At 44.7% G+C, this 25,818-nt stretch overlaps 1 protein-coding gene across 1 annotated transcript in view; it reads left to right on the forward strand.

The window, feature by feature from the left end:
* Window positions 1-24,923, forward strand: part of HS6ST2 (heparan sulfate 6-O-sulfotransferase 2) — a 397,496-nt gene extending 372,573 nt beyond the window's left edge. Inside the window, exon 5 of the mRNA XM_007950728.2 lies at window positions 24,071-24,923. Within this exon, the coding sequence (XP_007948919.1) occupies window positions 24,071-24,923 (853 nt within the window). The remainder of the gene's footprint in view (window positions 1-24,070) is intronic.
* The last annotated feature ends 895 nt before the right edge of the window (window positions 24,924-25,818 follow it).

The raw sequence follows: 25,818 nt of genomic DNA on the forward strand, positions 1-25,818 counted from the left end.
CGCCAGCCGTCTGGTTAGCAGGCAAGTGTCTTAGCCACTACGCTACCAGAGACACAAAGAAATAGCACGTGGAAGGGAGGTTCAGAGAAGGAGAAGAGCAAGCCCATGTCCTTGAAGCCCCATATAATGTAAGAACATTTCGGTGCCTCCCAACAAGAGGTCAGGGAAGGCTGCTAAAGGAGGTGAAAGCCCCTGGGGGCAGGGTTTGGCTGCACAGAAGGGAGGAGGGAAGGAAGCATCTCCCTGCTCTTCCTCTCAGGCTCCCTTCCCTCTTAGCCTCCTCCACAGCCTCGCTTCAGGCCACGTGTGGTCACCTCTTCCTTTTCATTCTTCTTTCTCCTCCTTCCCTGTGCTTTCCTCGAATCTTCCTTCATCCTTTATTTCCTTTCCTGACTCCCTGCCTGCTCTTTCTTCCCCTCCATCTTCTCTGCCCCTCCAGCCTCTACTTCCCCTCCTTCTGTGCCTCTGATGAGTCTTCTTGGCTCCCCTGTCTCTCGATTTCCTTCAATCCGTTGCCAAATCAGGACCAGCAGGGAGCTATGGGATCCCAGGCGCGCTGAATGTGGATACCGCCCAAACTGAAGCCTGGTGGGGAGCAAGTGGATCCTCAATACCCCTCTGAGAAATCACTGGTCCTCTGGTTCACCAGAGGGCTTGAACACTCCTAGGTGGGCGTGGCCTTTGGCCAGTCTATATCTCCGCCCACCCTTTGCTCTGGCCTTATCCTTCTGGCATCTGTGTAATCACTGTCAGGAAGTCGATCCAGCTACGTCATTGGCTGCAAGAAACTAAAGTGGCCAGGGAAAGAGTGAAGTTTTTCCAGCAGCCTCTGGAGAACAACAGTGAATCCCTTCTTCCTACGGGGAAATGGACACTTGAAGAATCCAGGTAGCATGTATGACAAGAGAGGGCGAAAAATTTTTTTTTTTTTTTTTTTTTTAGGCAAGGCAGTATAGCACAGAGGTGAAGAGCATGAGCTTTACAGCCAGCCTCTTGGGCCTTGGATTACCAGCTATACCTAGCTGTGTGACTGTGGGACAATTGCTCAACCTCTCTGTGCCTCAGTTTCTTCATCTGTACAATGAGGATGATAATACTAGTACCTGCCTCACAGAGTGGTTTCAATGACATGAGTTGATGTAATGAAATGAGTTAATACATGCTCACCACTTGGAATCATGGTACAGGATCAATGAACACTTGCTCTTGTTCACGTTTGAATGCACGCAGGGTCTCCTCTGAGGCCTTTAAAGACTGCTTGAGTCAGATGAGCCAGACTTCCCCACATGCTCTGTGAGAATAGCTTTTCTCATTACCTGAAGAAGCTGACCCAGGGTCAGGTAGGGGTCACTCTAAGCCACTGCCACTGTCAAGGGCTGTGGTGCCTGTCCCTTTACTCCAGAAAACACCCAGTCTGCATGTGTATTTTCCATGGGTCACCATTCATGAAGACCATATGGGAACTGCCTGTAACCTGGCCGAGGCTGGCCCTGAACGCACAGCTCCATCAACATGGCCATAAAGCTCACGCAACTCCCAAGCTCAATTTTTGTCCTTAGAATTCATTCAGAAATCAAATGTCTAGAAATCAAATGGGTAGCTCCAGTGACTTGGGCTTCTGATGCCTTTTAACAGTGAAAAGTGCACCCAGAAAGAGACAAAGAAATGCTTGGGCGTGAAAATAGAGCAGGTTGAAATCGTAGGTGGATCTATTAACAGTCTATTTTGCCTTTTGTAAGACTTCAGCTTCTAGTCCTGCCTAACCTAGATCTCTACCTTTTCTGGCTGGTTAACAGTTCCACAACGGGATGGCTTTAACTTGGTGGCGTGGGAAAACATAGCTGCAGCCTCCAGCCCAGGGCCAAGTCAGAGATGTGTTGGATCATGACTTTGTCTTCAAGCCTGAGTCTTGATTTGGTCCAAGGAGGTGTCCTTGTGAATGGCAAACAACTAAACAGCGTAGCCATTGCAGTCCTGGAGCCCTGGGAGGAGCTACTCCCAGCTAACTGTTTCCTTAAAAGATCCTGAAACATGTGTGGGGTAACACATATTTTATCATAGTTATTCTGGCTCCGTGAGTGCAATGAAAATGTTAGCCTTGGCATATCAATCGTGTTTTACAGATGACTGTAATTTCCTGAATGTCAAAACTCCAAATTTTTCTACTAAGCAAACTTTTCAGTGGCAAAACAGATTGCCTCCATAATGTATCACTGTGGGCAGGAAAAATGAAATCTTTATGCAGTGTATTATGAATCAATGAGGCATTGAGATTCTTGGAAGGGTGAGTGGACGCTGGAAAATGAAAAACTACCGCTATTCCATCTCTACAAACTGCTGCTCAGGGAGTGCAGGCTTTGGCAGCAGTCAGCGTGTGGGCCACAGAAACAGCATATTCGAGTGGAACCGGTTCCCATCCTTCCCTGCATTTTGATCAGGTAAATGGTGCTGTAAACACAGTGTGAGTCTGGGCTTTTAACAGACCCTTGTCCAAGAGCCTCCTAATGTGACTCCCTTTGCTTCAGGGATCATGGCTCTGTTGGGTTAGTGATAAAGGAGCCTAACAGGACTGCAGATTTCATTAAGGGAAAAATTATATGAATAGTGACTAATTGTGGGATGTGTGCCATGTGCCCTGCGCCATGCTAAGCATTGGGTCATCTCATTGAAAACCCACAACTCTGAAGTGTGTGTTTACAGAGGAGGAAAACGAAAGTTCGGTTGGATAATTTGCCCAAGGGCACACAACTAGTAAGTGGCAGAGCTGAGCCTTGCTTCCAGAGCTTTCCCACTCCAGAGACTGAGCTCTTAACTACCACGCATTTATCAGTGGCTATTTCTCAAGACTTTGGGCCAGCTAGGTCAGTGGGGAAAGAGGAGAGGAGATATAAGGATGCTTCCAACCTTAAAGGGAAGAAAAGACTTAGACATGAGCACTTATCACAGAAATTGGACATTCAGGGTCCCTAAAGGAAGTCCAAGAGCCCTGGTGTTATGCAGTGGCTAAGCATTTATTTGGCTGCTAATCTAAAGTTGGCGATTCCAACCTACTCAGCGGCTCCTTAAGAGAAAGATCTAGTGATCTGCTCCTGTGAAGATTACAGCCTAGCAAGCCCTATGGGGGCAGTTCTACTCTGTCCTATAGAGTCACTATGAGTTGGAATCAACTCAGTGGTACCCAGTGACAACAGCAATGAAACAAGTCCAGACAAGTCATTCTGGAGGTTCAGAGGAAAGCATGACTGCTTCACCTGGAGATAAGCAGGAGGAAGACGGTCTCGAGAAGGCAGTGCTGTGGGCAGCCAGATAGAGAAGGACATGCAGGGTTGTGACTGGAGAGAACTGCGTAAGGAGAGGCACAGAAAAAGCATGGATCTGCAGTGTGATTCCCAGAGAGGAGCTTGGTTTGCTCAGAATGTGGGAGCCATCGTTCAGGGCACTAGTGATAGGGCAGCAAATAAGCCTGGAACAGTAACTTAATTGTGGGCACTATTCAACCACAGGCCAATCCGCTGATTTTGTCTGCAAAGCTTTGTGCTTTGCCCTTCATATCTTTGCCACCACAATTTACTTTTTACCCAAAGATTCCTGACTGGTCTTTGCCGAAACCCAAACCCATTGCTGTCAAGTTGATGTCGACTCATGGCGATCCCATGTGTGTCAGAATAGAACTGCACTCCATAGCGGTTTGCAGTGGCTGAATTTTTGGACGTAGACTGCCAGGCCTTTCTTTCAAGGCACCTCTGGGTGGGTTTGAACAGCCGATCTTTTGGTTAGTAGCCAAGCATTTAACCATGTATGCCACCCAGGTGGGTTCTGAAAGGGCCATTTGTAGTTATGTGGTTGTGTGCTGTTGAACTGAATCCATCTCACAGTGACCCTGTGGGACAGAATAGAACTGCCCCATGGGGTTACCATGGCTGAAATCTTTCTGGGAGCAGATTGCCAAGTCTTTTTTCCTGTGGAGCCACTGTTTGGCTCAAACTGCTGACCTTTCAGTTAGCAGCTGAGCACTTCACCATTGTACCACCAGGGCTCCTTGACAGGTCCTTAGCCCCAGCAAAATTCTAAGGCAGCCAAGTTTGCCTTTGGTGTCCGCAGCTGTCCTTCTCAGCCTCCTTTTCCTTGCCCAAAGCTCAGTGCCTGTCTCTATGCATGCCCCACAGCCTCCCCTGCTGCAGGATCTGATTTTAAAACCATCAGAGGACTATCTTAGAAGTCATTTAGTCCCCCTCCCCCATCTAAATGACTAGTAATTCTTAAAGGGTTATAACCCTCTGTCCCTATCCTCAGATCCTTAAACAAAATGAATAAATCATACATAGTGGTTTCCCGGCCAAGTCTAAGTGGGTGGTGTGCTTTCCCAGCACCCCTGAAATCATGCCACTCCACAAAGCTGGCCCTGGTTGCATGTCCTGTTAGCTCTGTACTGCTGCATACAAGTTCCTTCCGTTTTAAAATAACATGAGCAAAGTGGCTTAGGGTAACCAGAGAAGGCACAATGAGACAAAGGTTGAAGATACACATGACTTGATCACTTACTAGCTGTGTGACATTTCATCACTCTGTGTGTTAATATCTGTGTCTCCGAAATGGACTTGGTCAATCTATCTCAGAAGCATATTTGGAGGATCTGATAAGAGAGACAGTAATTGCCTTTGTTAAACAACCTTTGCCACAGAGAACTTTTTAGAAGGAGAGAAGTAAGAGTGGGATAGGGTGTTACAGTGTCAGAAAGATTTGGCATCATTGTTCTCTCAATGATAAAAATGAACTGAGCAATAGAAATATTTGTAATTATTTAAGACCCTCAAAAGTCACTCGCTTGTCCTCTGAACTGTGATTATTGGTACATGGAAGTATAGCAACACCAGCCTCTCCAGAGTGTACCTGCCCATATTTCAACTGTCAACACATTCTTTCAGCCACAGAGAAGGTGAAGGTCGATGTGTTCTCCCTGCACACATTTCTGGTAACACCTTAACTCATGAATGTTAAATGGAAGGAGGTGGGGTACGGAAACAACAGGACTTCCAGAATAGCTCTGGGGAAATCAAATCTTGTTTTAACTTAGTGTGTTCATGATTGATTCATGCTTCTGAAAAGGAAAAAAAAAAAAAAAAAAAGGTTGATCGAAACTGTCACCAAATAGCCTCATTTGAAATTCCTGTGCTTTGTTTGAGCAGAAAGGAATGGGCTTCCTGGTGAGGACTATTGCAGCAGCCAGTCACCTACAGGCCCTGATTTCTGGGCCTAAGCAACACCCCCTGACCCATAGAATTATCCCTACTGTCATCTGAAGTTTCACCATAAGTGAAGAGGGATCAGTATCACCCCTCAGGAGATGCCTCTGCAAGTCCTTCTGGTGGTGCTAAGTACATGACACTTTGGTGAAATTAGTATATCTAATACTTATCTTCTAGATCAAAGAGTTTGAGCAGCTGAAGTCAGGAAAGGTCAGTGCGGAAAGGCTGGAGGAAGGATGAGATGTAGGACAAGGGGTACAGAGATCGCAGGACAAGGTCTCTGACCACCCAAAAAAACCGTTGCCATCAAGTGGATTCTGACTCATAGTGACCCTATACAACAGAGCAGAACTGCCCCCGTAGGGTTTCCAAGGCTATAAGGAGTTCTGGTAGTGCAGTGGTTAAAGTGCTCAGCTGCTAACCAAAAGGTCAGTGGTTCCAACCCACCAAGCACTCTAGAGAAGAAAAATGTGCCAGTCTGCTTTTGTAAAGATTGACAACCTTGGAAACCTTATGGGGAATTTCTATTCCGTCCTATAGGGTCATTGTCAGTCAGAATCAACTCCACAGCAATGGGTTGGTTTTTTGCATTTTTAAATTTTTACAGAAGCAGACTCTCACATATTTTTCCCATGGAGGGGCTCATGGGTTCAAACCACCAATGTTTTGGGTAGCAGCAGAGTGCTTAACCAGTGTGCCACTAATGCTCCTTTTCTGGCCACCATCAAGGACAAAAGAAAGAGTAAAGGTGGAATGTCAGGCCTCAGTGGGGAAGTGTTTGGGGAAAGGAGGTTTCTTCACCGTTCCAGGTTGTATTATGTGGGCGCCAGTCTCCTGACTGAGGAGATGCCAACACTGGGGCCCGAGGAGCTGCAACAAGTCAGAGGCAGGGTAATACTGAGAGTAAGAGGCCTTGTGTGCATTGGAGGATAACGCCCTTGCCTTCTGACTGGAGGTGAATAAGCTGAGAGGAGCTGATGTGCAGCGGGAAAGGAAAAGCCCCAAAGGAAGCATCCTAGGTAATTCTAAGGCCTCAGAGTAGCTGTTCCATCAATCAACTCACCAGTCTGAGTTCTAGTGGGGTGCTGGGCCCTGTGCTGAGAGATCTGAGGCATGCGGAGTACTCTTGGTTCTCAAGCAGCAGACAGCCTAGTTGGCCAGACGAGATAAGAGAAATGGACTTTCCAGATATCCCTTTGGGACTTAATGTGCAATAGAGAGTAGTGGGGAAAGCACTGAATTGGAAGGTAGGAGACCTGGGCTCTGGTCTTAGATCCACTACTAGCTCTGAAATCGTGGGCAAGTCATGTCATCTCTTTGAGGCTCAGTTTCCTCATCTGTAAAAGGGGACTTCTATTTCTTATCCTGTATACCTCATGGGATTCTGTGAGGAGCTAAAGATATAGAAATGGTGAAGAACCCCTGAAAGTTCTGATTGTCATTAAAACAATTGACGTCAACTCGTGGTGACACCAGGTGTGTCAGGGTAGACCAGGGCTCTGGGAGGTTTTCAACGGCTGATTCTTTCAAAGTAGAATGCCAGGCTTTTCTTCTGAGCCACCTCTTGGTGGACTTGAACCATCGACCTTCAGGTTAGCAGCTGAGCATATTAACCATTTGCACCACTCTGACTATAATTAACCAGCTCTTATTCCTTCCACCCTCCGTCTGCCCTTACTGATATCAGTGGATCTTCTTCAGATGACCTTTCTGGAAAAGCCATTGTGGAAGGGTGGATGTCATTTAGAGTAAGCACTTGAGACTTTAAATTTCAACTTGGTGTGGGTCACTATCTCTGAGAATTAGCCTTAGTTCCAGTGAGGAAAGGCAAGCCAGAGGGAAAGCTGTGTGGGTGACTCAAACAGTATGTCAGTGAATCTGACTTCCCATCGACTTGTCTTCAGAGTGAGTGATCAATGGAAGATTCCGAGGGTGGTACTGCCCTCCAGCATTTGCTTTCAGTTGGAAAGTCAGTCTTAGACATCTCTCTTAGTCTGAGCATTGACATTTAGTTCTTCTTTATGGGTTTCAAATCGAGTAGTGGAGAATAAATGGGCTTCTCCCAGAGATGCTGCCTTCTCCAAAAGCTAATTCAACTTTGTGGGTAACCTTGACCATGATCAGCCGCTCCTCAGAAGGAAGGTTGGGAAGTCTACTTCCATAGTGATACTGCCTCGGAAATCTAAGGAGGGGTTGGTATGAGTCAGATCTGACTCGACAGCAGTGAGTTTGATTTGGTTATTTAGTCTGACCATGATATTTGGAAAACTGAGTGAGGCAGAGACTTGCTTTCAGATCCTGGCCCAGATACAAACTGACTTATGACCCTAGACAATTCCCTGATCTTCATCTTTGGGCCTTGGTGGTGTTGTGGGTAAAATAAATTGAGCCAGGTGACCTCTGAGGGACCTGCCAGCCCTACTAAAACCAAAAACCAAAACCAAACAAAAAACTAAACTCCCTGCCATTGAGTCGAATCTGACTCATAGTGACCCTTCCTTGGATTTCCTAAGTGGTATCTCTATGGAAGTAGATTGCCCAGTCTTCCTTCCAAGGAGTGGCTGGTGGGTTTGAACTGCCAGCCTTCTGGTTAGCAGTCAAATGCTGCAAATATGGTATGTTGTCATCACCTGTGGGTAAGCCAGCATCTGTCCCCTTCACAGGAGCCTTGCCTTTCAGCAGGTGGGCCAGTTTGCATACATGGGACATGGCTCTCACCCATCTAGAGAGCAGCTGAGAGCTCGGTCTATGCATGGAGTGAGGTAGGGAGCACTCTCAGGTGCCCCATCAGTAAACTCCTCCCCACCCTGACTTAGAAGATAACCTTGCCTCTTATCAGTCAAATAGGGTCCTATTTTTTATGTAGTGGACCTTGTAAATTGCCATTAATTTTTTTTAAGTTTATCCCCTGTCAAAAAGTGGGGGATATTTATGCTCTCACCAAACACACTGGAGTCATGTCTTCCAGTGCACAGCACACATAGCTAATTTCACATACTATGCACCTTCACGTCCTGTCACATTTTGGATGGCTACCAAACTATGTTTTGTCTAGGATTCAGGACATTACAGTGTGATGTGAAATGGTGACCTGGAGAAGCATCCTGTGACTGGGGAGGGGACAGTGAGGGCTCTTGACTCTATGGCTCCCTAGTGCTACACCACTCATGCCAGGGTGGGCCCGCTTTTTGCTTTAAAGGGGAAACAGGATTGTTCAAAGGCTCTTATCAATGCCATGAAATAGAAGCCTGTGACACAGAGAACATACAGAACCCTTGTGAGCTTTAGTACTAGCATAGCCTCCAAATTAAATCCTAGGTTTCATCAAAATTCAAAATCATAAAAAAAGAGCAGGCTTACTGGTCTGATAGAGACTAGTGACCCTTAGACTGTGACCCTTAAACACCCTTCAAGTTCACCCCTGTGGCTCAACTTTCATCTAAACCATACACAGGCCTATAAAGGTGAACAGTAACACCAGAGGTGTGTGCTCCTTACAACCTTGTATGATCACAAGGGCAGCCTTTGCCCTGGAAGGAAGATCAGAAGGCAGGAAGGGATAGGAAGGGAGGAGGAATGGAAACAAGGAACCCAGGGAAGAAGTGGGAAGAATGCTGTTACATCAGGGAATTGCAACCAATGTCATGAGACAAAATGTGTATAAATTGTTGAATGGGAAACTAATGTGCTCTGTAAACTTCTACCCAAACCACAATAGAATAAAACTAAATAAATCCATGCATTCCAGCAGGATCTTTGTCTCTTCAGTGCCCCTCCCTGTACTCACTCCAGTGTGACATCAGTTTCTTTTTTAGGTAGGGAGTGGTGTGGGGAGTTGACTTATTTTTTTCATTCCTCATGTTATCATTATAAAGAAAGAAGCCTGCACCTGCTACTGCGTATCATGCTTTTTTCCCACACACATGCAGCACAGCCATATTGTTGTTGTTGTTATGTGCCATAGAGTCGGACCCGACTCATAGCTACCCCTCCTTGGGTTTCTGAGGCGGTATCACTACGGAAGTAGATTGCCCAACCTTCCTTCCGAGGAGTGGCTGGTGAGTTTGAACCGCCAGCCTTCTGGTTAGCAGCCAAGTGCCTTAGGCACTATAATTTTGCCTTTTGCAGCCCAAATACCTGAAGAAAAATCTCTCCCAGAGGAAAAAAGGCATGCCCCTGCCAGCCCTTGCAATTCTGAATGGTTCCAATTCTTTACAGTTTAAATGGTTCACAAGATTGCTTCCCCCACAAAAGCCAGGGTTTGCACTTCATCTGTCTCAGCACCTTAAAACAATATTAGAGCTCATTAAAATCAACCCAGGCTCCAGAGGAGCAGCCTGCATTTCCAGACCAAACCCTCTGCTGTTAACTCAATTCCAACTCACAGTGACCTTTTAGGACAGAGTAGAACTGCCCCACAGGGTTTCCAAGGCTGTAAATCTTTACACAAGCAGACTGCCTCATCTTTCTCCCATAGAGCAGCTGGTGGGTTCAAACTGCCGAACTTTAGGTTAGCAGCTGAATGCTTTAACCACTATGCCACCAGAACGCATAGCCTTCATTTAGGGCAGAAAAATGCCCCTGTGCTGCTCTGGAAAATAGTACACATCTGAGTATAGGCATGTATCCTGACTGGGTTTCCACTAACAATTTCTCCACAACACACTCAGATGCTTGATTCCCAGACAGGACCTGCACAGCAAACCCAGGTGAACAAGTAGGACGCCTGCTCTGAATGACCTGAAGTAATATTTATTGATTGCCTACCATGTAAAAAATCCTCGTTACTTGACTCCTTGTCTTTGTGTAGGTCCCCAGAGAAATGACTACATGTGTCTCTGGATTTCTCACAGTCTGGAGATGGCAAGCAAGCTGCCTGTCTGGTTTCTTCATCCGTGGAATGGGAAACTTGAGCTAAAATGGTCACCAACTGCACCCCGATGCAAACCCTCAGCTCAACCATGCTCAGGTCCCATCCTTCAGGTTCTTAAATGGGCCCACAAAAGCCATGGATTCGGCCCTTCCTTCCACTGCCCATCACATTCTACTGCCTCCACCTTTAAACTAGGACTTCATTTTATCATCATAACAACCCTATGGTTTTGCCCACTATTTAAGTGAGAAAAATTGAAGCACAGAGAGGTTTAGTTATAAGCCCAAGCTGACACAGCTCATAACTGCCAGAGCTGAAATTTGAACCCACTTAGTCCAGATCTACAGCAGCATAGTCCAATAGAAATACAATGCAAACCATGTAGTTAATTTAAAAGTTTCTAGTACGGAAAAAAAAAAAAAAAGCAAGAAACCCAAACCCACTGCTATTGAGTCAATTCCAACTCATAGGGACCCTATAGGACAGTGTAGAACTGTCCCATAGGGTTTCCAATGCTGTAAATATTTACAGAAGCAGACTGCCTCATGTTTCTCCTGCAGAGCAGCTGGTGGGTTTGAACTGCTAAGCTAATGCTTTATCCACTGTACTACATGAGCTCCTTCAATTTTCTAGTAGCCACATGAGAAAGATAAAAAGATACAAAGGAAACTAATTTTAACAATTTATTATTTAACGCAATATATAGAAAGTATTATAATGAAATGTGCAAAGATTTTGAGTTAGAAAACCAAAGGGTGGCTTGCGAAGACAAAGTCAAATATTATAATGAAATGTCCAAAGACTTGGAGTTAGAAAACCAAAAGGGAAGAACACACTGGACATTTCTCCAGCTGAAAGAACTGAAGAAGAATTCAAGCCTTGAGTCACAATATTGAAGGATTCTATGGGCAAAATATTGAATGATACAGAAAGCATCAAAAGAAGAGGGAAGGAATGTACAGTGTCATCGTACCAGAAAGAATTGGTCAATGTTCAACCATTTCAGGAGGCAGCGTATGATCAAAAACTGATGGTATTGAAATATAAGTCCAAGCTGCAGTGCAGGAATTGGAGAAAAACAAGGCTCCAGCAACTGACGGAATGCCCATTGAGATCTTTCAACAAATGGATGCAGCGCTGGAGGTACTCACTCAGTTATGCCAAGAAATTTGGAAGACAGCTACCTGGCCAACTGACTGGAAGAAATCGATATTTGTGCCCCTTCCAAAGAAAGGTTATCCAACAGAATGAGGAAATTATCAAACCATATCATTAATATCACACGCAAGTAAAATTTTGCTGAAGATAATTCAACTACGGTTGTAGCAGTATATTGACGGAGAACTTCCAGAAATTCAAGTTGGATTCAGAAGAGGACGTGGAGTGAGGGACATCATTGCTGATGTCAGATGGATCTTGGCTGAAAGCAGAGAATACCAGAAAGATGTTTACCTGTGTTTTATTGACTACGTAAAGACATTTGACTGTGCGGATCATAACAAATTATAGATAGCATTGCAAAGAATAGGTATTCCATAACACTTATTGTGTTCATGAGGAACCTGTACATAGACCAGGAGGCTGTCATTCGAACAGAACAAGGAGATACTGCATGGTTTAAAATCAAGAAGGGAGTACGTCAGGGTTGTATTCATTCACCATACATACACAATCTGTATGATGAGCAAATAATCCAAGAAACTGGACTATATGAAGAAGTGGTGGCACTTAGAAATTTCCTCAGCTTCCTCTGGTCCCCCAGAAGTTGGAGCTTACCATTCTTCACCTTTACTTACTCTTGTTTCAGAGTTGGGGAAGGGAAAACAAGCAACCCCTATCACTGAGGGGATAGCAGTTTGACAGGATAATGCCACACAGAAACACTGAGTAAACCGAGAAGTACAATGTGTGGAGAGAGGGGACTCTGGAAGGAAAGTCAGGAAGCCTGGGTTGGTTAATTAGTGGGAGAGCAAGTCTCCATGAGTCTGTGACTTGGGAACATCCCATCTCTTCATGGAGCCCTAGCTACCCTCATCTACACACTGAAGAGTTTTTAAAAAAATGTTCTTCTACCTCAAAAACATACTGAGTGTCAGTGAACCAAAATGCACAAAATAATTCAGAATGTAAAAATTTATGGGGTTGGGGGAGCGTGTACACTGCAAATATTTCCATGATGCCATGCAATTAAGTGAACTCTGGGTAAAGGCTGGTGACTATGGGTCATAAAGTTTGGAGTTGCACATCTTGTTAAGAACTCAGCTTTCTCACTGTTTGAAAAAGTCCTGAGATTTATATACTTTGGAGCCTACTGGGCGTTGGGAAGAAGGAGAGCTAGATTTCTTTTAAAAAACAAACCAAAAAAAAAAAAAAAAGAGAGAGAGAGAGAAGAAGAAGAAGAAGAAGAAGAAGAAGTAAATATCACCAGGACTTCCTGTGTGGTGAAGAATTCTACCTTGGATTGAATTTATAGACATAGAAATCATTTTTTTCCTTTTTATCTAAGGAAAAAAAAATCATTTTCCTACCTTTAAGAGAATGAGGAGAATTGCATCAAAAATCATCCTGTTTAACAAAAGTTAATTTCTGCTCTGTTGACTGGTTCACTATGATGCACAGAGATAGGTTAAGATTCAGTTAACCAGAGGAAAAAATAAGCCAATTAATTAAGGTATTAATTAAAGTGTTAGTTTATATACACAGAACCATTCCTTCAGGTAAGGTGTGCAGAACAGCAGAGCTCCCCTGCAAGGAGGGCTGACTAGCTAGTTTGGTGGGTGAAGGAACTGTGGTGCTGATGTTTTGTCCAGTAGATGCTCTGCCCAGCATGGGTATGGCAGGCTGAATCTAGTCCATCCTTTGCAAGAATCCATGAACATCTTGATTGTCTTAATGACCAGTGGGCTTCCGAGAGTTGGTCCCATTTCCATCTCTTGTGGATTGCCCACAGCATCAACTTGAAAGGAGAAAGGGAGAGCTTCAGGGGCCAGATCGTTGAGGTCTTTCCAATATGGTAAACACAATGAGATGAAATCCTTGACTCGTTCACTGACTCTTTCCAGTCAAATCCTTGACTTGATTCATTCAGTCATGTGCTTTGTAACCCAGGTTCTACGTGAATGTGATGGTTCATTCTTCTCACTAGGTAAGACACAAGGAGTCCTGATTGTGCAACGGTTAAGCACTTGGCTGCTAATGGAAAGGTTGATGGTTCAAACCCACCCAGTGGCTCTAAGGAAGAAAGACCTGGTGATCTGTTTCCATAAATATTACAGCCCACAAAACCCTGTGGGGCAGCTTCTACTCTGTCCTATAGGGTTGCTGTGAGTTGCAGTGAACTTAGTGGCACACAAGAGCACATAAGCCAAATGTACCCATGACAACACATCCAAATTAGTGTCCACCAGACTTCTTTTATGAGACTGCTGCAACTGAGGATCACAGTGTTTATGAAACTCCTTTTTGGGGACTGCCAGTATATGAGCCACACAAGAAAATCACTTAAAATAACAACTTCCGGGCTTGAGGGATCCAAACCCAGTGGAGGCATATTTGCCTTTGATTCAATGAACCATACTTTTATTGAGTCTATGTGCACATATTAATGTCATTTGATCTGAAAGGCATCCTCCTTGCTTTGATCCAGTCATTTGTATGCAATGGAAGAATCCATGCAGTTGGTTTAGACAACATTCGTTGAGGAGGGAGAATAGACTTTCAGTACTATATGACTCAAAAATGTCATATTCAACTCCTACAGTCTGCTGCATTTACTTAGGACCCCCAACCTCAGTTCTTATTTTTCTGCCTCTCACTGTTACCCCAGCAACAAAATGTACAAAGGCTGAACTTTAAAAAAATAATAATAATAATACAAAACTACAGATGTAATAAAATGTTCACTTCTATTGATTTGAGCTAAGAATTTGTTTCCTTTCTTAAATTAACTTTTTATTGATCACTGCTATGACCTTAACTTGTACAGTTTTGCTAGCCTTCTTTCTTTTAAAAAAAATGCCTTTGATATTTATTGCCCCTTTGAGTAGTACAGGAAAAACCTTATTGTGACCTTTCATGAGCCAGTGACCTCAAAAGAAAGTAAATGTTTACAGTATGAACCTCATAACTTTGTTCCGATAAAGTTCCCTGGACAGCAGCGAGCATCCCCGGGGTTTCTCCAAGAAGCACAGGGAGCTCTGGCATGCATTTGGGTGGCCCACACTCTGGGCACCTCCTGGGATCTCAGACCAAATTCTGATCTCTGAGATCACATGCCTGGAACAGCAGGTCTCAAGCTGGAGTGTGCACAGGCATCAGAATCCCCCAAAGGGCTTACTCAAACACCGATTGCCAGTCCTGAACCCTGCGTTTCTGATTCAGTAGATGGGCCTGGGAATTTGTATTCCTAGCAAGTTCCTAAGCACTGCTGATGCTGCGAGTTCCGGGACCACACTTTGAGAACCACTTCTTCAGTTTGTTCATAGAGTCAGAAGACCTGAACTTGTGTCCCAGCAGTAGGATGGGAAAAATCCATGATGTGGAACCAGAGAGAATCAGTCACAGATGTGATCACCCCTATTCACTTGCTGCGTGGCATATCTCTCTGAGTCTCAGTTTCTCTGTCTTCAGGATGGGAATGATAATGTCTGCTTCCTGGGATTGTTGGGAGTTCATGGATAAGTGCCAGGCACGAAGTGAGCCCAACCCCAGGAGGTCCTGGCTATGCAATCTGTGGGAGGAAGTGCTCGCTCTCAGCAGCCCAATGCTTCTACTTCATGAGAGCTCCTGAACTCTTTGAAGCCTGATTTTTTGTGCTACCCTTTTTGTGCTATCCTATTCTTGGTAATTAACACAAAAAGACCAAAACCAAAAACCCACTGTCATTGAGTGGATTCCGACTCACAGCACCCCCATTGGATTTCCAAGACTGTAAATTTTTGCAGAAGCAGACTTCCTCATCTTTCTTCTGTGGAGCAGCTGGTGGGTTCGAACCAACAAACTTTTGGTTTGCAGCCAAATACCTTAACCACTACACCACCAGAGCACCTTGTCCAAAGCCAAAAAAAAAAAAAAAAACTCACTGCCACCGAGTCAATTCTACTCATAGCGACCCCTCCTTAGGTTTCTGAGGTGGTATCTCTAGGGAAGTAGATTGCCTAATCTTCCGAGGACCAGAGCTCCATATACAAAGACAGGGTCTCCTAAAAATATAGGTCGTCAGCCCAGTGACATTCCTTGCACTTAGACTGATTCCTGAGGGTTATTGGCAACTTATTGGTGACTTGTGGGCATGTCTTTGCCACAATCAGGGCCTCAGTTTATCCCTCTGTAAAAAGGAAAGGTTTAACTTAGGTGACTTGCTTTCTCGAAGGTTTTGTCTTGCTCTGACCAGTCTAGGATTCTTTGACTTATTTCAGGATAGCCTATTGAGATAGAAATTTTTTAAAAAAAGCCCTTGTTTTTATCCATTTATTTTTAATATCCTTAAACTTCCCACTAGTGAAACATAGCTAGATAGCCTAAAAATGGTCCACCACAGGATAAAATGGTTTATCTGTTATTTAATAGTGACATCTAGTGGCTTTTCCTTGTAGAAGGCTAAGTTGAGCATTTTCCTGTTAACTCTTCCTAAGTTCAGACGCTTGTACCTCAGACATTCACTCAACAGTCTTCTATGAATCCCTTACTTTATGTCAGACATCGTGCCAGGCACTGAGGGGCTTACAGCAATAAATGATCTGTGGACCCCGCACTCCCCGAGCTCACAGTCCGATGGGGGGAGGCAGACAGCAATCACAGCACGTTGTAATGAATACTCCAGGGGAAGCTTAACTCTGCCAGGGAGGTCAAGAAGGTTGCATGGAAGAGACAGTCTTTGAGTTGAGTTGTGAAGGAGGCAGGTAAGCTGCAAAGGCAGGGGCCCTGTAGGACCATTGCCTCGGGCCCATTTGGGAAGTGAAGAGCATTTTTGTATATCTGGAGCATAGAGTGTAGGTCAGGATTCCTCCTCCTTGGCACTATTGACATTTGGGGCTGGACAATTCTTTGTTGTGAAGAGTTGCCCTATGGGACTGTAGGATGTTTAGCAGTGTCCTTGGCTTCTACCTGCTAGATGCCAGTAGGACCTTCCCCAACTGGTAACACCCCAAAATGTCTCTAGCTATTGCCACATGTCCCCTAGGGGAAACAACTAGTATAGAGGTACCTTGCTAGAGATAAGGCTGGAGAGAAAGGTGGTGACTGGGCCCCACAAACTTGTGTCGAGCATGTGGAGATGGTTGGCCTTTGTGTCATAGTTGATAGGGAGTCATTGAGAAGTCTTACTTAGAGACTGACAGGTGAGCTGTGTGTCATGGGGAGGTGTGGAAAGGCCGGGAGACTGGAGGCAGGGAGGTGGATTGAGAACCTGCTGCAGTGATCCAGTTGAGAAGTGTTGATGGCCTGAACCTGCACAGTAGCGGAAGGGATGAAGAGCTAGTAAGAGCTAGAATCAAAAGTACTCAGGGAATGTTTAGATGTCCACCTATCATTTTTTGCTGTAAGCCCCTCAGGGCCTGGCACGATATCTACCACAAAGTAAGAAAGAGAGAAGTCAAGGATGACCCCTGGGCTTCTTTCTTGGGCAGCTCTTTCCTTGAGATTGTTGTTTCCACACATGCTTATTAGTGACAGGTAAAAGATGGCCTAGACTTATGGAGGGCAGCGAGCCTTTCACCGTGTTGTACCTCTCAAGGCACTATGGCTATCAAAACAGCGAGCCATTAAATGAACCCAGGTAACTGGTGGACAGTCATGACTCCAATTTAAAGATTCAACACCTGGTCATCTTAATTAAGTGTCACATTTGGTCACAAGATATTTCTGCCCAATTACTACTGACCGCAACAGGCTGAAATGTGAGTGTGATTTTCTTGTGGCTGAGTTTGGCTCAATTATTTAAAATTAAATGAGTATATTCATCAGCACCCTTTGGATTTGTGTCAGCCTGAAGGAGGCTTCCAGAGCTACCACAGGCCTGCTGTCACCTGCCTCTTGTTCCGTTTTGATCACTGCCCTGATATGGACACAGCTAATAGGAACACAAAGGTATAGTGGAGTTACTGGAGGATAGACTCAGAATGCAGACGTGTTTTGACAGGCTTAGGCTCACTCTAACAAGAAGAAATTAAACAGCTACATAAACGGCATCAGTCGAGGACAAAGTAGGCTTGGCTCCAAATGACACGTGTGTGAATGAATAGAAGATCTAGTTGACTGTGGATCAGTGATGTCATCTGGCTGCCAAAAAGGCTGATGTGATCAGAGGCTGCCTTAAGAGAAGTGGTGTCTAGAAGGAGGGAGGTGCTAGACTGTCCCTTCTTGTTACTTGTCAGACCATGACTGGAGGGCCTGTGCTCAATAAAGTGGAATACATTCAGAAGCGAGCAGCACTGTAGAGATTAGTTGAAAAGCATATTTAGCATAAAGGAGAGAAGCCTGAGGGAGGGAGTATAAATACTGTTTTCAAATACAGGTACCCCCTGCTTTTCAAAAGTTCGCTTGACACCACTTTGCTTTTCCAGAAGACCTCCATTAGTACCCGTTTTTGCTAACCAAAGAGGATTTTCACTTTTCAGAAAAAAAGACAAAAGGTGAAACTAGCATTCAGCCTTTGTTTTGCAGCGAGCCATTAAAAAGGCAGCATATACCTGGAGCTGCAAGAGTGGTGTCACCAAGCTCCGTCCCCAGGAACTACACTTAGCTTCTCAGCATCAAGCTGCCATAGCTTTGAACTGTGTCTGTGAACCCTGTATGTTAGTGGCATTTGAGGTTTTATGTGTTATTCAGTATATTTTGGTAGGTTATTATTTGGATCTGGGAAAGCACAACAGTTTTTCTCATAAAAAGTAATGGTGATTGCTTCTCCTATGAAAGGATTCTGCTTTTGGATAGTGGGTGAAACCTGCGTCAGAAACTATGTCGTGGAAGCAAACATAGGCCCTGAACTACACCCGCATGGTGCGGAACTGCCATTTACTGCTGATAACTCCCACAGCTTTGTCTTAAGCCCAGACGGCTCTCTGAGGGCTAAGTCTGTTCATTCTGCTCCCTACCAGAAGTCTTCACTTAGATGTCCCGTGGACAACTCAAAATTTCCTCCGGAAACCTGAGAGGCATACCTAGTTCCTCCTCCTCCCCCTCCTCCTCTTCCCTCTCCCCACCATTCATTTTGTCACCAAGTCTTGTTAATTCTCCCAACTAAGTATTTCCCTGGAGTCCCTGGGTAGTGTAAACAGTTAACCACTCAACTGCTAACCAGAAGACTGGAGGATCAGATCCCCTCAGAGGCACCTCAGAAGAAGAGCCCGGTGATCTATTTCTGAAAAATCAGCCACTGAAGACCCCATGGAGGCATGAGAAGAAAAAGGCATTAGGAACAAGAGAAGGAGATGGAAGATGTGGCTAACTGCCTCCACGAACAACCGCCTCCTTTGCCATGAGACCAGAAGAACTGGATGGTGCCTGTCTACCATTTCTGAACATCTTGATCAAAGATTCTGTGGAACAATCCTGATCAAAAGGGGAGTGGGGAGAGAGTGCAGAACAATTTCAACATCTCATGGAATCCAGACTTTCTGGAGCCATGGAGGCTGGATGAAACCTTGGAACTATTGCCCTGAGATCATCTTTAAACCTTAAACCAAAAATATCCCCTGAAATCTGCTTAAAACCAAACAGTAGTTTAGCTCAGCTAGTAAAAAAAGGTCTGCCTTGAGTATTATAGTCTTTTGAAAACTATCTAAATTGAACCCACTGCCATCGAGTTGATTCTGATTCATAATGATTCCCATTGGGTTTCCAAGGCAGTAGTCTTTTACACAAGTACATTGTCCCATCTTCCTTCTGCAGAACAGTTGGTGGGTTTGAACTGCCAACCTCCTGGTTAGCAGTCAAGTGCCTTAGGCACTGCACCACCAGAGCTCCTAAGAACTATAATATGGGATCAAATTGACAACAGTAACCCAAGGGATTAGATGAGAAGCTTAGGGGGCAGTGAGTTTATGTTAATGGGGGAGAAACAGTTCAGAAAAGGGGGCTTGAGAAGGGTGGCCCAACTCGAAAAATGTCATCAGTATCACTGAATGGTACATGGAGAAACTGAAATTGGTGTATGTTTTGCTGTATATATTCTCAACAACAACAAAAGAAAGAAAAAGAGAAAACTGCATGGAGCACAGTTCTGCCCTGACACATATGGGGTTATCTTGAGTCAGAGTAGACTCTTCAGCAACTAGTTTATTAAAAAATATTTCTCTAGTCCGCCCCTCCTGGTCTTTTGTCTCATCTTCTGCAGTAGCCTCTTACCTCATTTTCCCAAACTCCATCTCCACACTCCTTGCAAAGGTGATCTTTCTGAGGCACATATTTCATCATGTCACTCCCCTGCTTAAAACCCTTCAGTGGCCTTTCTGTTGCCTCAGGATAAAGTCTAAATTCTTAACATGGCATCTGACACCGTCTGTGGCCAGGTCCTGGCTCCCTCTCCATCCTCAGTCCTCGCCACTGCCCAGTCAGTGCCGTTATTCCCCACTCAGACTTTTCCAATGCACTTCCCCCGTACACAACAGACACGTAGATGCCTCCATGCCTTTGCTCGTGCTGATCCTCCTGCCTCAGACTTCTTCCCTCTCTTCCTGTCTAATTCTTACTTGTTTTTCAAGATACAGCTACAAGACCCCTTCCCATATCTTTAGGCTAAGAATGGGTGGCAAGTGCTTTCTTTGTAACTTGTACTTGTTCCAGTTATTAATAACTCATTATAATAGGGATGCTCTCCTTAGGTCCCCGTGTCTTATCCCTGTCTGTATGCCCAGTACCTGTCTCACTGCCTAGCACACACTAGATACTGAGAGTAGGCAAGGCTTGCACTGCACTGAACTGACCACTGACAGAGAGCCACCCATGTCTCTGTGCCTACTTGCCACCCGAACTATGAGCCCATCAGGTTGGGCTTTCGTATCCTTAGTTGTTTTGGGTGAAAAGACCACTTCTGTGACATTTTCCTAGCAACCCTCCTCTCAGAATCCTGGGCATCTAGGATCCTTTGCTCAACAAAACCTCTAAGGTGCTATCTTTACCCTCCCTCCCACCACCAACGTACGACGCAATTTGGGAGGCCACTAGACACTCCCAGAAACCTTCCTGTCAGCAGGTCTTCCTTTTCTCCCATGGGATCATTTTTTCAAGCAGCATCATGCTTCCAGTTAAGGCAGTGTGGGCCCCCGGGACTATATTCCCTGGAAGAAGGGGGTCAATTACTGAGTCCTCAGAGCATTTGTCACCTTAGTATCTAGGGTAGTTGTGTGTGTGTGTGTGTGAACGCACACACACTCACAAAATAGCTATTGATGTTCAGTCAATTCCAACTCATGACGACCCCATGTGTTAGAGTAGAACTGTGGTCCATAGCGTTTTCTTGGCTGTAATCTTTATGGGAGCAGATTGCCAGACCTTTCTTCTGTGGCGCCACTGGGTGGGCTCGAGTCATCAAACTTTAGGTTAGTAGTTGACTGCAGACTGTGACACCCAGGGCATGTGTGTGCAGGCCCCTCTGATTTCTCTGTTTACACTGATGATCACCACAGCATGGAGACCGGGGCTGCCCGCACCAAACCTCCCTTGTCATATGGGCACTATGAGTCGATTTGACTCTAGCAGTCTGTCCTTGGGTTTCCAAGGCAGTATCTCTATGGAAGTAGATTTCCCAGTCTTCCTTCCAAGGAGTGGCTGGTGGGTTTGAATCACCAGCCTTCTGGTTAGCAATCAAATGACTTAGGCACTATGCCACCAGAGCTCCTTTCAGATTGAAGGTGTACTGGGTTCACATATCCCTAACACTGGAGACTCTCTGAAGGGCTGTCTCTGCCTCCTCTCTCTCCATATGGGAGTGGTGCTTACACAACATTGATCCTGACCCTGACCTGCTGGTTGGGATCTGTCTGCTCTGAAAGACAAGGACAAGATTTGAGGAAGGGAAACCTCAGACTTGAACTGCGGTGCTCTCTGGGATTTACCAGAAGATGTCACTGCAGGCTTAAACGAGGGGGATAAATTAGGTGAGGCCTGTCAGTTAAGCATGAAGGTGACTCCATAATGTGAGTTTAAAACACCCAGCAGCCTCCAGTACAATTCATGCCTGGAAAAACTGGTTGAAAGGTTAATCCAAATGTGTCACTGAACTTAATGAATTTCTTTTTTCCCAAATAATCAGACTAATTGCCACTACACTATCACCTCAGGCCTAGCATAAAGGCTCAATAAATATGTACTGAATGAATGAATGAATACCACAACTAGGAGTAGAAGGAGGGAGCCCACTGGTCTAATAGGCACCTTTGTTGATAAAGGCTAGAAGGGAACAAAAGTTGCTACTCTTTGGCAATGGGTTTTTACAGAGATGAAAATTAGTGACATCAGCAAGGTTAGGTCCTAGGAAAAGACGTGAAATAGGTGAAGGTGGCCTTGGACCCTCTCCATCCTCACTTCCAGATGCTTCTCCTGTGCCCAATGCTTATTTACTCCAGAAAAAAAAATATATAAGGCTATTAAAAAACACAATGCAACAACATTGCTGTGATCTTTTTCATAGCACTTGAAATACTGTGTAATACGTATATATGTATATAATGGAGCATGACCTTCCCAGGTCTCAACTCCCTCTTTCCTGGCCCTCAGAAGAGTTCATTGAATAAGCAGCGAGAGCAGTTGTTGAGCTTCTGCTCTGTGCCAGGTGTAAAGGCTGAGGTATGAAGCCGAATGCATGGGATGAGAGTTCTAAAACAATGAGACAGAGCCTCCGTCCTGTAAAACATAAGGGTTAAGTGCTGTAAACTTTCACCCAAATCACTATTAAAAAATAACAAGCGTTTAAGAGAAAATGCAAACAAGTGATTACAGTTCCGTATCAATAGTGTCTTAACCAAGGCCAAGTGTGGAAGTGCTGTGGTGACATGGAGGAAGAAGTGATGGCTGGCAGCAAGTTGTTTGGGGAGACTGTTTAAAGAAGAGAGGCACTTGAACCAGAACTTGAAGGATGAGTAGAATTTGCCAGTCCGAGTAGAGGGAAGGTCATGCCAGGCAAAGGGACACCATGCACAGAATAGAGACATTTCTATCCCAGTGTGCCTGAGTTACTGAAAGCCCAAGACTTGCAAGAAATGCTTTCCCAGAGGACATTAGCCGACAGACTCATGCAGCTGGTTACGTAGATTCTCTCTGACTTCACGTGCATGTGTATTGGACCTCCACTTCCTCAGATGGGGTCTTAGTCTCCTAGAGCTGCCACAACAAAACACCACAAAGTGGGTAGCCTTAAAGGACAGAAATTTACTGTCTCAAAGGTCTAGCGGCTGGGAATCCGAGATCAGGATGTCAGCCATGTTGATTCCTTCTGAGACTCTGAGAGAGAAGCTGTTCTATGCCTCTCTCCTGGGCCCTGATAGCTCCAGACATCCCTTGGCTTGCAGCTGCAGCGTCACATGATAGCCCTCCTCTGTCTCCCTGTCTCCATGTATCTTCCCTTTGATAAGGACACCATATAGGATTAGACCTACCCTACTCCAGTATGACCTCATGTTAACCTAACTGCTCACATCTCCGAAGACCCTATTTCCAAACAAGCTCATGTTCACAAGCATCAGAGGGTAGGACTTCAGCAGATCTTTTGGGGAGACGCAATTCAATCCATAGCAAATGGCAATGAATAGAATGCAGACAAGTTGCGAGCCAGCCCCCGAGTTTCCTTTGTTGAAGAAGCTAAATGCTGATGCTTAATGATGATGGTTGTTTTCCTTTCCCAGTATCCTATTCCATGACCTCATCCTTCATCTGCTGTACCTGAGTGGAAGCATATTTCTTATTAAAAACATAACTTCAGGGTGATTTCTCTCCTTGAATGTGCCTGATCACATCATATACCTCAACGTTTCTGGTGTGTGTGCCCACTGTGTATGTGAGTGAGTATGTGGGGTGTGGGGTTAAAATGTTTGCACGTCCACTGTTTGGGCATAGAACTTTATCAGTCTGCAGCTCGGAAGAAAAGATAGCCACACAGCAAAGCCTCCACACTCATCATCAATCCAGGTGTCCTTTCAGTGGGTAAAGAAAAGGAGCATTTTGGGGCTGATAGGGTTAACTCTCCTATGCTAGGAGTATTCTGAGTAATATGAGTAAATGCTGAAAACCAAGGTAGTAGCTTAGATATATGCCGTTGGCAGCTACTATGTCTATTTCAGTCGGTGACTAACCACAATGTTTATTTCTCGAGGCCCTGGGCTGCTCTGCCTATCTCTACGTTCCACTCCCATAATGTATGAGCTGTGATGTTATGCAGCCAGAACCAGAAGCTTCATAGCAGGCACTCTTTCATCTGAGTTTTTGTTTTCTAATAAGATATCTAGATTAGACTGGATAGTGGAAAAAAATGCGTCTATATATTTAGTAAGAAAGATTAGAATTTGAACTCACTTATCAACTCCATTTCACTTCTGTAAACCACTTGCCTCCACCAAGTCTCCATTTCATGATCAGTTGATGAGAGTTTTGGGGTGGGGAGTGTGAAATAAAATGGTGGCCCACTTCCCCAATGAGGCCTTTGGGAGAATTTTGTCATTGACTAGAGGAGGAGAACAAGAAGGAAAGGGGAAGGGTGGAATGAAGAATGACAGAGCCTATGTACCCTGGGCCTAACTTTTTCCTACCTGTGTTAGCTGCTGTGTCAGCAAATTGAGTGAAAGAAGTCGCTATCTGGCCAGACTAGTGGGACAATGAGAGGGTCCACAGCACAGTTCTCAGGAGCAATGCCACCAGATACCCATCATCCCCGCTTGCCTTCCTTACCAGTCATGGACCTCCCTGACTGCGTCTGCGTCGCCCACACCCCTGACTTCTGGTCTTTGTGCTTCATCCATAGGAACTTCCACTACATCACCATCCTCCGAGACCCGGTGTCCCGCTACCTGAGCGAGTGGAGGCATGTCCAGAGAGGGGCGACATGGAAAGCATCCCTGCATGTTTGCGATGGAAGGCCCCCAACCTCCGAGGAGCTGCCCAGTTGCTACACTGGCGATGACTGGTCTGGCTGTCCCCTCAAAGAGTTCATGGACTGTCCCTATAATCTAGCCAACAACCGCCAGGTGCGCATGCTCTCTGACCTGACCCTAGTAGGCTGCTACAACCTGTCTGTCATGCCTGAAAAGCAAAGAAACAAGGTCCTTCTGGAAAGTGCCAAATCGAATCTGAAGCACATGGCATTCTTCGGCCTCACTGAGTTTCAGCGGAAGACCCAGTATCTGTTTGAGAAAACCTTCAATATGAACTTTATTTCACCATTTACCCAGTATAATACCACTAGGGCCTCAAGTGTAGAGATCAATGAGGAAATTCAAAAGCGTATTGAGGGCCTGAATTTTCTGGATATGGAATTGTACAGCTATGCGAAAGACCTCTTTTTGCAAAGGTATCAGTTTATGAGGCAGAAGGAGCATCAGGAGGCCAGGCGGAAGCGTCAGGAACAACGCAAATTTCTGAAGGGAAGGTTCCTTCAGACTCATTTCCAGAGTCAAGGTCAGGGTCAGAGCCAGAATCAGAGTCAGAATCCCAATCATCAGAATCTGACTCAGAATCTGCTTCAGAATCTGACGCAGAGCTCAAGTCAGACAGAGAACCGAGAGGGTCCGAAGCAGACCCCAGGTCAAGAGCAGAGCGATAGCAACACCAGCAATGGCACCAATGACTACATAGGCAGCGTAGAGAAATGGCGTTAAGTGGCTCAGAGAGGCTTTGCCACACTTCTCTTAAAGCGCCAGTAAGAATATGGCAAATCTGCAGAGATGAGAGTGTCCAAACACACATCCTGCTTCCTAAATTTGGGAAGTTCAGAAAAACTTAAGATGTTGCCTTTACAGTTGCCTTTCACTTAAATGCTATACTGTGTGTGGGCAAAACAAATCTCAGTATGTAGTTAAATTGCCTTTTTTTTTTGGTTTGGGGAACTATTTAGGAAATCCAAAAGTCAAACCAGACTCACCAGAAATTGCTGTTTGGATATTTTAAGAGACTCTTAAATTAGTTATGGAGACAAAATGAAAACATAAAAATGTGACCATGTAACTTATGGCTAAGAAATGGACTTTAAATTATTCATGATACACTGTTAAAACCCAACCTTGGAAGCAAACAGTTTTTCCAGGAGTGAGTACGAACAGAACATAAAATAAAGGAAACACAAAACCTTTCATTTTCTTCTGATTTTTAACGAGGAATCTATTTAAATAGAATAACAGCCAATGGCAAATTTTACCAAAGTATAAAAAAAGAATGAAAAATTTCTCTCCCAAACATGGGTGGTTTTATGTAAAAAAAGTATTGGCTTTTCAAATAGAACAGGACTCATACCTTGTTGTTTATCAATGTTTAAGATTTTAAACTTTTTCTACCTTCTACTATTTAAAGGTTTTAAACAGGGTGTATCTTATATGAAACAAAATACTTTTTTTTTTTCTTCCAAATGGAATACCAGTGTTAAGATCTAGTTTCCAGACACTTTCAGGGCACTGTAATTTCAACAATTCTGAAATCTTTTTGGCGCTGCTTCTCATTCATTTTAAGGCTTCTCCAATTTGTGCTCATTCCAAATTAACTCATTTATAGAATCTTTCT

This window comes from Orycteropus afer, unplaced genomic scaffold, assembly GCF_000298275.1.
Source record: "Orycteropus afer afer isolate SDZICR_OR568_19922 unplaced genomic scaffold, OryAfe1.0 scaffold00287, whole genome shotgun sequence".
Taxonomy (NCBI): Eukaryota; Metazoa; Chordata; class Mammalia; order Tubulidentata; family Orycteropodidae; genus Orycteropus; species Orycteropus afer.